The sequence below is a fragment of the Apostichopus japonicus genome, chromosome 9 (assembly GCF_037975245.1).
Source record: "Apostichopus japonicus isolate 1M-3 chromosome 9, ASM3797524v1, whole genome shotgun sequence".
In the NCBI taxonomy this organism is placed as follows: Eukaryota; Metazoa; Echinodermata; class Holothuroidea; order Aspidochirotida; family Stichopodidae; genus Apostichopus; species Apostichopus japonicus.
This window is the reverse complement of record NC_092569.1, coordinates 17,531,890-17,544,510: the sequence shown is the minus strand read 5'-3', so window position 1 is coordinate 17,544,510 and position 12,621 is coordinate 17,531,890. Positions and strand designations below refer to the sequence as shown.

General features: G+C 32.5%; 1 protein-coding gene across 1 annotated transcript; it reads right to left on the bottom strand.

The window, feature by feature from the left end:
• Positions 1-2,378: 2,378 nt before the first annotated feature.
• On the bottom strand, positions 2,379-9,168 carry LOC139974248 (fibrinogen-like protein A). Its single transcript, XM_071981258.1, has 5 exons — positions 9,032-9,168; positions 6,254-6,308; positions 5,850-6,019; positions 4,753-5,026; positions 2,379-3,016 (listed from the first exon to the last, which is right to left on the bottom strand). Exons 1-5 carry the CDS (start codon positions 9,101-9,103, stop codon positions 2,769-2,771), a joined length of 819 nt encoding a protein of 272 aa, XP_071837359.1. The 5' UTR covers positions 9,104-9,168; the 3' UTR covers positions 2,379-2,768.
• Positions 9,169-12,621: the final 3,453 nt, after the last annotated feature.

Sequence of the window (12,621 nt, the reverse complement as noted above, 5' to 3'; positions counted from 1 at the left end):
ATGACATCAACTAATAAATAATACTTATAATATATTAGTAATATTTCACGGACAAATTATATTGGATATCATGCATGCAGGCTATATTGATTGTTTGAAGTTACGAGAACATTTTTGGTAGAACTTAATTGCGCATTTAAAAATGTAAAAAGTTTCAAAACGGAATCGGTTTAAAAAATAATTTTATTTGCATTTTCTTCGATTTTTGGACTATGACATATCTAGGTGGTCTTGTAGATACACACGAGTTGCAGACTTACTGCGTTAGTGTAACAGGACAACATGTCATAAACAAGATTTTGAACTGTAGCCAATTACGTGCCACACAGCAATTTGACTATCGTTGATAATTTCCGCCTACGCAGAATAAGATTGTCACTTGGCAACTCAACAAATATCGTATTATGACGTGTTGTGATTTACGTGTAACTCGTCTGTTTAATAATTTTGTTACGGTTTAACGCTAGCGTTGCTTATCAACTTGGCAAAAACAATTACATGTTGCTTATATCAAGCCATGTATCTCTCTTTGATATTTAAATGCTCATTATAAATTGGAGGACATGAGTTTAATTGCTTCAACTTTCTTACTCTCGGAACCGTCATTTAATGTCCCATACAACGGACGGAGTGTAAATCGGATACCAAGGGAGGTGAAATCAACATTTTCATAGAAAAGAATACCAACCATTTTTGTTCTAATCTTAATCTTACAAGAGCTTCAACTCGTGTGATGAATCACATCAATTTTTGCACGGACCTTGTATCCTAACTGATAGGAACATGTGGATGAAAGTATACATATTTTGAAGTTGATATGAATGTATCCGGGCATAATGCAATATATAAAGTATCATTCATATATTTTTGAACTATTTGCTTTCGAATGTTTCCAGTATTTTAAATGTTTTCTGTGTATTAATTGTTTCAATTCCTGTAAAGCGCTGCGAGCAGCGTTGTTGATGAACGCGCTATATAAGTACTATTTTATTATTATTTTATTATATGTAAATATTTGCGTAGTAATAATTCTCCATGACTTGCGGGTACAAAAACGGCCGTTTTGGGGAATAATTACGTAGTACTCAACGACATCATATCAACCTGTTGGTCTACCGTATCGATTTAAGAGCTATGAGGAAACCTCCAAGCAGTGTTAGCAGTCTTTGGGAAATCGTTGTTACGTTGCACATACCCTTTGTTTCCAACTATGCAAAATATACATATGTTATTTGTCCCCACCACCCCCCCTCCCTCCAAAACAAAGTCTTTTCATTCTTGGATCTCTGTTTCACTAATGAATACGAAGCGCAATGATCAGTGACAAACAAACAGTCAGAGAAACGTAGACATTACAGATTGTCTGAAAGTGGTATAATGTATACTGAATGAGAAAATGCATTAGTACTAAATTCCACTGAATATTAAATGACCGAGTAAGAACCGTTCATGTTTTTGTATATTGTTTATTATTGATCTGTATATAAACTGAATTTTAGAGAAGTGACCAGAAGCAACAACAAAAAAAGTTAACCAATGTAATGAATTTAGGTGCAAATAACTGTTTTGAAATTCAGTTTAAAATATAGTCAATTTGATGGTATTCTAGTGGGGCTACGGTTCGAACGTGGTTATCATTACGATAGTATAGCTGTGACGTCACAAACATTCACAGTTCCATGAGCAATACGATTATGATGATCGAAATGTTCACATTGCTATTTAATTCCATCCATCAGGCATTTGTATCAACCAAGACGTCATTTAATAACCTCAAATTGGTTGTATCTGTTTGTACATGACTTAAAATTGTACAGTTATACTTAATTGCCCCAGGTTCCTTCTTTCTAACAGATTCATGATTTCAATAAACTTATAGCTCCACTATCCTACCTCACCATACCAACTGTAATACTTTTTGTTCCAACACTATCCTTCCTGTCTACAAAATATTTGAATCTTCAGAAAAGAGCGATACGATTCATGACATTATATTGTCAACACATAATACTGTATAAAACCCGTCCCGGGCTGTGACTATTATTCTTGGCAGCTTGTAACAGATATTAGCTCGCGTGCAATCACCAGGGGAAAAGGAAAAGACAGTTGGCTAACAGAGGAGGAAATCTTTATTGTTCATTGCAGCATAGGATGTCAAGTATTAATATTATTTGGAAACACAATTGATATTCACATGTATACACGCCTTTTTGTCAATGTGTATACAAACTTTTTGTAGAGAATAAAAGTCCCTGTAGTACGTTTTTTCAGCTTCTATTTTAATTAGGTGTGATACACACTTTATTGAGTGTGCCGGTGGGTAGGGGGTGGACATAGTGGCGTGCCTTAATATATTGTAAAAGAAATACTGAAACAACTTATTTAAGAAGAAAGCACTTTATTGAGTCGGATTTTCTAGAACACAAAGTGTCTTTGTGTGTATCACATAGAAATACATTTTGTTGAATTTAATTTGCTTATACGAGGATACAATTTAAAGCAACAAAATATCACCATGGACTGTTTTTATGAACATGAAATGTAGAACTTAATAGTCTTCACACATGGTACATTGCATTCATGATATGTCGACATATTTAAATAAAGAACATAATAACTGTTGAGGCAAGAATTCGCTTGTGCTGCATTTTCTTCTTTGAGAGTTTTCTTTTGCAGATCACTGTCAATAAATATATTTTAAACATATCCCAACATTAATTCCATGATGACATTGAAAATGTCAGTCTGCTTTCATTCATTCTGTTATTCTACAAAGGACGGATCTTCATCTCAATGTACTGGATATTATAATAACCGCCTGGGAAGTTGTACCAATAACCAAAATAATCATGACGGTTCGGATTCGTGTTATAGCAATACCAACTGTTGACATTACTCCCAAAGTACCACCACCCAGCACGATAATTATCAGCACAGTGATAAGACGAGTAACCGTCGTTGTCACGATCAGTTGTTGAAAATGGTTTTCCTCTGTGAGGATCCATAGCATCATGACCTGTGATGGTGAAGAAACATTATATAGGTAAACATGAACTGATGAAATAAAATTTACCACTTTTGCTTAAGCCATCAACTGTATTTAATACACTGTAGCGCTACAAACGTGGTTATTTAATAAGCACTGGAAGTACAATGGTTTTGTGTCGTGATACAAAAAGTCAAGTCCAGTGTTGTTTTACTATGCCTATGCACACATTTGTATAGTGATTTTCACTAACTGAACCAAAGTGTCAGTGTCATAATTGCGACTTACGAGTGACGATGTGAAAAAAAAAAAAAACGAAAGTCCAATAATTACGGAAAACATCATATATTGTAGTCTGTGTAATATGAATTTTACCTAATATTACGGTCCTCGGTAAGGTCTTATAATTTTTTTTCAAAACACAATTTGTTTTATGTAATTTACTGCAATTATTGAATGATGTATAGTTAAGCCACTCATTGGCAAGTACTACTTTACTTCGATCTCGAATATTTCTCAAATGTCTTTATTTTTGTAAGCCAATATGGCATCATAACTGACTGATCTCTGCATTTGTATGAATATAATTGCCTCTACATGGATAGACGAGCACGCTATGATAGTATCGTAATTAAGATTACAATAGTGAGGCAGGGATGGGAATCAAGTTCGGAATACTGTTACTAAAGTTGGTAATTGTCTATTATTGCTATTCGAGTAGTGAAGCTTGATATTTAGTACACACTGTTATTCCTCAAACCCCACAGAGAAATAATATATGATCATGCGTAATCAAAACCGTACCTCTGTAATTTCATTAAAACATGTCCTTATTTCTTTACTTGTGAAGAGCTTGTTCTTCACCATATTTGCCACTGCCTTTGTCTGTGTGTGTGTGTGTGTGTGTGAAAGGGGGGGGGGTGCAATTTTACATCTGTACATAAATATTGAATAATGAAAAAAAATTGTAATATTAAATTACATGGAACAGGATATGTGCCAAAAGTCAGAATTCTCAAACGTTATATATTTGATTACATACCAAGTTTTTCATTTCACATAACAACGGACGGTCAAATCATAAAACATTCGCTAAAGTTATCAAAGAAACTTGACTTGACAATTTTGCTTTTTTCCATTGCTACCTTTTTTTCATGAGCACAACAAACAAATTTAAAGTTGATCAATTTATAGTTTAATATCGATATTTAAAATTAAACAGAGATGAGTTTAAAAATAAAGCGTGTGATAACAACAAAATAAATCTACGCTCACGCGTTGCTTAACCTCTATACGTTCCCGGACAGGATTGTTACATGTAAGGAACCTGATGACAATTTATATTACTAAATACCAGTGAGAGAAAGCCGTAGAAAATGACGTAAGAATTGTTTCTTCAAAATCATTAGCAATCCTAACGAGATTCTCAGTCATAACATGAACGACTCCAAGGTTCGCAGATATGTTAAAACGTGGATATTTTATGAAGTTTTCAGAGTTTAAACAACCAGTGTTTAAGTTTATTTTGTTTTGCTCTGCATCTAATATATCAATAGTTATGAGGAAAAAAATATGTTAGACCTATCTGAGAAGATTTAAGATAATATGTGACTTCTTACCTGTGATTTCATGTGATTCAATTATTATACCTTTTAATAATCATAAGCATACAAAGTAATGTCTTCGCTTTCAAGTAAATTATGTCAATATTTTTTTCAAATATCTTAAAGAAATACATAATGGTGATAAAATGTATCGGTACTTACCTACTGTACTTGAAGAATCGTATTCACCCAGACCAACCAACTTGTATTTGGTACCTTCATCACTGATGCGGAAAAGATTGTACTTTGCAAAGTAAGGATGATCTTCGCTCTTGGAAACGAAGTCAATTCGTAGTTCATAGTCCTTTTGATTAGTAATATAGGCCAGTTTTTCGTTACCAAGCCAGAATTCTCGATGAACGAACCCAAAACCGTGTTTGTAATCGTTCCAATTTCGATTAAAATCAACTGAAAAATCCATTCGTCGTTGAATGACCTGGTCAATTTAAATTAGAATTAAAATATTACCTTGTTTGGCAAGGTGACTGTAATATTATGGACAAGAGTTCAATCAATTATTGCTAAATATCGATACAAGCACGTGACATCAGGAATACAAAAGCTGTGCTTCATAATAGATTCATGCTTCAAATTAACAATTTCTCTGTTAACAGTTAGCAAAATTACACACATTCTTATGTTTGTGTATATGTCTATAATGTTATGACTGTAACGTGTAACCTTAGAGTATGTCATGCCATTCTTTAAGTAAATTTAGCCTGTTCTCTGTTCAAGTATTGCCATCCCTACAACTGACATTCTGATTTTAAAACGATGATATTATAAAACACTTATACTATTTTACTAACCTTATTAGGTGAATTCTTACAAGCAATTCTTACTGATCACAGCCAGTTCATTTACTGTCACAAAGAGTCTTAATAAAAAAAAGTTTTATTCTTTTAAATGCATCTTGGTTCGTCAAACTAATGATGTTATCAAAGTTATGCATGTTACGCATCTGGCTACGCATCTGGCATGTTACGCATCTGGCATGTTACGCATCTGGCATCAGATGTTATGCATCTGGCTGTTAGTTTCGAATATAAGCGAAACCTTTGTGGAATAATTGAAAAAAATCAGTTACAGTTAACATGCAATCTGATAGAAATCAAGACAAACCTTTTAAATAATTTTAAAGCATATCAATAGTTTCATGACTTAAATAACTAAATACGATGAACAACGATTAAGCCAGTAATATTGATTTAGTTTCTAGATATAGATCAAGAAGCAGATGTAAATCAAAGAGTAAATACCAGCCAGCCTCCTCCGTCTACAGTGTTGTTACAATACACAGCAAATGGTTCCATATATGAGTCTGGTTGTATGAGGTAGACACCGTCAGAAGATTCCCCATCACATTGTTCAAAGACTTCCTTACAATCTCGAGGGTAGTCAGGTTGTTGATAGAAAAAATACGAGGCATCTGGAGGAAGAATACAGCGACAATAAAGTATTAATATCTGTCATAGGGAATGTTACACGACCCCTTTTCACTAGAACTTCTCTGCACGGTTTTTGTTTATATTTATAACTTAAAGTAGATTTGTAATATAAGCATCTATTAATTCTCTATGGTCTTTTCCCACTGAAACGTACCAGTTCGGAATCTTTCCATAAACATCTTTTGAATTATGATTGGTTAAACGTTTCCTCTTACCTGTTTCAGAACTGCGCTTATTCCTCGTAGAAAATTCACTGTTTCTCTGTAAATCCTGTAAAATAAAGAAACCATCATGGATCATGGAAAACACTACGATTAAAAGATTTCGTGCAATTATTTTACATAACATTTTACATTATATTTTTGCACCATAAAGGAAAGCAACACAGGAACAGATATCATCCGGATTTTTTTTTAGTTCTTGATTAGGTGTACTAAACTAAACTATATACTTCAAAAACCATGATTTTCTTAATTACAAAGCATTATTCCTTCCCATGAATGTATACCGATAAAAATATATATAAGTTATTAACAATGGGAAATTGGTCGGGAAAGTGTTATTATAAAAAGAGTACAATATTTTACTGTTTTTAAAGCGATACCATGTAAATAAAACAAATTATATAAATCCAAACAATGAATCGCAATTTAAAAGTTTAGGACAAAAATAAAGGAAAACAAATATTGTAATATGAACGTGAAGTACCAAATTAACTGCTCTAAAATGTAACGTTGAACAACTTAAAAGAAAGGATAATATCTTGACTTGCGATGTAATCTTATCTCATTTCCAAAAATTGTATTCGATATTGTGTTGTGGAAAACTTGTAAAAAAGAGAGTGTGCTAAGATCGAAAATGACTAGCAAAATGAAAAAAAGTGAAAACCAAAATGACGCTATTTATGATATCTATGTTGACGTTGTAACATTATCGAATATTACATTACTGAAGAGCTCGACTGTATGACCTGTATAGGATTAACCAAAAAATAGAAAAAAAAAAGTTTTACAAGTTCTTACAAACCAACACCTTAGAAATAGACGAAAATACATTGCCGAAGTCTCTTTAATGCCTTGATGCCACAAAAATATTTAGTTTGTGTTGTAATGCGCGCAAATGTTAATTATCATTTCTACATCGAGAAAAAAAAAACAAGTACAATAATTTTACTGAATCATATTATAATCGGTACAAATCATAAGTTTTTTTTTAATGTTGCTAATGTAACTTTATCAAAGAGTCAACGATTAAACTAGACATATATGATGATGTGTGTGTTATATTATATCTAAGAAAATGCTTTATTCAGTATAGCTGCATTGTAAACACATATTATCTACTTTGACAACAACGTCATAGGAGTCCACGATAACAATGGTTTAACCGGAATTATGATTTTAGTTGGACGACTAAGGAAATATACGTACTTCAAAATATTTGGTTTGCTGACAATCATGAACGTAGCCTCTGTATTGTAACTCTCACCTTGAATGTGATTCTTGGGTTTTATTCTTATTTTAATCCTTAAGAGAACAATTCAATTCACCGTTTTTCTCAAGTATATTTGGTATTTGTTAAGTCCCTGACAACAAGTTTTGTGTCACACCCGAACTATCACTCAATAGTTTTTGGTATAAGGCAAGCACTTTTATTTTAAATTAAGGAATTAAGATTCTCCCGTTGTTTTTAATTATTAATGTTACTTTACACTTAAGTAGTGTGGTACCAACAATTAATTGACAATATATCGCTCAATTGTACGCTGTCATTATGTAATAATTTGCATAATACCATGGAGAGAATTATTTCTAAGATGATATTAATTTTAATTAATTGAGTTCTTAATTTTAATGGTCCCATAGTAGCATTGCATTTCTTAGAAAGCTTGTAATATGCAACAATTACACACGATAATTAATTTATTAATTACTAGGATAACTTTTGTTCTCCTTTAATCTTTATTTTTCTTAAGTTGTTCACGTAGAACTAAAAAAAATATCTATGTCTACTATAATCTAAAATTGAAATGTCCACAAAATAGTTTCGTAAAAGATATCTGAGAAGAGTTAAAGTCTCAGCTAATTTTTCGACGAAAACAATGTATATATATATATATATATATATATATATATATATATATATATATATCTAGAAAACATTATATTTTGAAAAATAAGTAGTCTAGATGTAATGTCTTAATTTAAAAAAAAACGTTTATGTTCTCCTTACTTACATTAAGAATTTTTACTTTTGACAATACGTACAATAATACACACTTCTCTTCACACACAAAACGGTTAAACGTGATGTCTGATTTAACATGCTATTAATCATAGTTTATATTTTTTTTATGATCATTGTTATTCAAGCCATAAATCTATTACAATCACAACTGAACATATTTGCCATCAACTGTAAGGGCATATCAATATATGTGATTACTACAACGTTTGCCTTTTATAAGAGTTACAAATCTCTTAATTCTAATTGCAAACCAAGTTTTGCTCAATTAGTTGAATTTCATGTTTTCTATACATAATTATTTTCCCTGGAAAAATATTTCTTACTGTCGTCATTCCTGATGTGATTTTGTTGAACTGATTAAAGCAGAGCATATTTATAGGTTGTTTAGCCTTAACAAGAATATACCACCAAAAAAGTAAAACAACATTCTAAATTGATATTCCTCCATGAGTAATAAGTGTTAATTGTTTGACACTCAGTAGTAAGAACTAGTTTGGTTTTGTTATTTTTCTGTATTTTCAATTAACAGAAAATGAAACAAGTTTGGAAATAAAACCGAAAGAAAAACGAAATTACAGAAAAGTGCGTAGGATAAAGGGAGATTCGCACAGTTTTTTATTAAACTTGATTCACTCAGTTTTTAGCCGATCCTGAAGAAATTACCATAAAGTTACATATATAATTGAAAATTAAAAGTCTCTTTTTTATATGAAGCCTACTATGTTACAAACAGATAAGAGACTTACCATTGTGTTTCCTGACACTTGGAGACTTGAGACAAAGGCCCCGAAAATACAAAATGAAAGAATAAGATGCATCTTGTCCTGGACAGGTGTTTTTCGGTTGACAGCAAAAGAAGAAGTGATATTAAAACAAACGCTAAACCGACAGAGGTGTCTTGTCAATGACGTAGCATTACAATCTTTTCCTTTCAACCGTAGATGTTAAATTCCATTATGTGCAATACAGTATAATGTTAAAGCATAATTGCATTTTCTGCTTTATTGATGTGATTTAACGGCGACCGTACATCGATGAAAAAATGCGCTAGAATTACTTTCAAACAGCAATCGTTTTACGTAATTCGATTATAGAAGAATATATCGCATTGTACCTTACTGATGAAACCAACTATTTTGTATAGTTCGTCTTTGCAATATGCATCTCTAGTGAATTGAACTGTTCTTCGTATGTTATTGAACATTCATTTTAGATCATTTTACTCACTACATATTGCATCGGTGTTCATGTATGCCTGCTATATAGGTTATATATGAAGAGTTATTATAACTTTATTACGCTTGATAGACTATTAAATATAACCTTAAAATATGAGCAAATCCTCTAATCAAATTAATATTTACTGCACACTGTTTTATTTATATTCATTAGACTATGAAATATATCCTAAATAATTTGTTATCTTCAGCTAATATGGCAAAATATCAATGTGATCAACTGAATCAAAGCCAGTGATTACATCAAGCCCCTTGTCGAAACTTAACTGCTCAGAAAATTAAGAGGCAGCCGTATACTTGTCGCACTATTCCTGCACAGGGAGCGACACTTAATGTCCCTATTCGACACAGGAGAAAAAACTTTGGCATATAGTGAGTGAAAACTTACTTCGTTTTCCTTTGCATCATCACTGCAACGTAACCATGGAATTGAACGAACTTGTTTCGAAACCCTCGAAGAGCAAAACCACCTCCCCTCACCCTCATCGTACCTCTACATATGGTTATACGTATTGCTTCATTTAGAGACTATATCATTAATACAGTAAGCTCCAATCATCACTTAGATATATGATCTAGAGATGAATGTTTGACGAATGTCTTCCAACATACATATGTTAGGTGTTCCTTCATTTATTAGTCTCACAGAGAGCAATCTCCTGAGTGGTTCAGCGTTCAGAGTCTACGTTTGTTTCTGTAAATAACTCCCATACATAATAACATATAATACCATTACATTTGTTTATCTGATTTAGATACCGAGGGAATATTATATTTTACTATTGCACCAGCCGCCAAACTTTTTTAAGTAAGAACGATTTATTTTGTCTAAATATATTTTTTTATTTTCCTTAGGTCCGTTCAAAAACTCTTCTAAGTTGTTAGAGTGAATAATATTCCATGCCACGCAACGGCCTGTATGCTGTAACAATAATAATTAAATACATTGATTATTGCAAAGCAGAGTGTTTTAGTACCCATAAAAAAACCATCTGCGACTCATTCTCCACGTCTCCTCCTCACCCCTCATTAAGCAGGCAGAAATTATACAATTTACAGTGGCACTGTACAGTACCTAAATATGGCATGGACTTGCGATACAACGTAAACAGTCGAAACCTCTTCAACATTGTTTCAAACGTTGCAAAAAATAGCCGTAAGTATGCGTATGAATACCCTCTATTTTATCAACATTTCTCAAAATCGAAGGAATACCTCAACGTAAAAACTTATCCCTCACCCCACCACCACCCATAAAAATTGGGGCGGTGCCACTATGTGAAACTACTTACTTATTTACATATTGAAAAAGGTATGATGCTTTATAGTTGTATTTATCACTCGCTGTGCATTCAATCATTTTTTTACGACTGGGATAACTTTTGTAACACTGACATGTATTGTGAATGTACATACGATACCACAGCTTAAACACTACAGTTTATAATGTATACTGTTTCAAACGTACTGAGTTTTCAGATGCTCAGATCAAGTGTTATCTTAATTCGAATGTAAATCGGTCAGGTGCTGCAAAACAGGAAACTATTACTACACACAACACGAATCAAATCAGGTCTTGTAGGAAGTAGTTACATTTCTGTTTGTTTATATAAATCTGCTGATGTTTCCTAGTCGATGGTTCGCTGTGCAATTTTTTTCAGCTTAAACAACTTGGCAACGTAGCCAACCGAATATATTGTTTTATTTAATTATGATAACAAATAACACTGTTTAGCTGCAGTCAGGGATTGCTAATATCGATGAAGGATTCTTTCTTTTCTTTTGTGCAAGCTTGTGTTCTAGCAATCTTGCTACCTTGATGTTATTGTTTGCATATTATAAAGTCATCAGTCCAGAACGGGTGCTGAGGATTAACACCCACTCCCCAATTGTTAACTTTTATAAAAACCATTTTGCGACTTGAGACTTAATAATTCATACCTAATTTATAGTCTAAACATGTTTCAGATTCCATAATTTGACGGCTAAAATGTGTTTACTTCTTAGGAGAACCACTACACAGCATCCTTTCACACATGGGTATCCGTTTGAACAAGCCTAAGGCTAACATTTCCACCTTTCTAATATTCCTGATCCAGTCTTGTTAATGTAGATATAATAATAGTAATTTACCAACAAAATTTAGACATCACACTTTATGGTAAAAACAAACGTGGATGGGAAACTGAAAATCTCTGATTAGGTTATTATTAGGATATTTAAAATAAGAATATTCGTTTAACATTTGTGCAAAATAAAATTAGAGATCTTCTGGCGTTGGCAGTTTGGTAAAAAAAGTATCTTTAATTTGCAGTCATGTATAGGGATGCGTTTGATCACCAACTTCACGGAGCACACCTTAAACATGCAGAGGAAGGTATCGGGGCGTAAAATGTTATAATGGTTCATAATGCGACGTATGCTGTTGTCATATCACACGTAGGTAAAAATCTCACTTTCCTTTGAATAATTTTCATGGTTAGGGTACAAACCATGCTTGTTGCTAATATAGTTACATACATTAGGTACTGTTACAGTTTTATCATTGTTATGGGAATGTTACCAAACACTACCAAATAAAAAAAAATAAAAAAACAAATCACGGAAAATACTTCCAAGGAATAGTTCAGACTGCTTTCATATTTAACTATCGATATCGATTTACAGGTTGCAAGAAATCAAACAACCTAATCCCCCTCCTCCTCCGCACCCCTCCCCCAAAAAAAGGAACGCATATTGCTGGGATGTTAAGACTTTACTTATAGCCTCTGCGCGGCTGCTACTAAAGGATATGTTTGTAACGTTATATTGTTGCTTTGTTAAGTTATATTGTTGCTATTGACTTTTACATTTTTTTGCCTTATTGGTTCTATATATTTAATATTTTGGTTTTTGTTACTATTTGTTTTTAGGTTTTACATTCGTAAAGCGCTTTAAGCATGCTTTGCTGATTATGCGCTATATGAATATTACTTATTACTGTTATGTTTATTATTATTATTTTAACAATGCAACCAACTTCTCAATTTTGAGATCTAAGGCGATTAAATAAAAAATAAAAAAGTCGTATTTCAATTTAACCAATCCTGTAGAATGAG

Coding starts and splice junctions, on each gene's coding strand:
- LOC139974248 (XM_071981258.1), bottom strand. CDS start 9,103: ATGCATCTTATTCTTTCATTTTGTATTTTCGGGGCCTTTGTCTCAAGT. Junction 6,020..6,253: donor TAAGCGCAGTTCTGAAACAG/GTAAGAGGAAAC, acceptor TTCTTCCTCCAG/ATGCCTCGTATTTTTTCTAT. Junction 5,027..5,849: donor TAGACGGAGGAGGCTGGCTG/GTATTTACTCTT, acceptor TAAATTGACCAG/GTCATTCAACGACGAATGGA.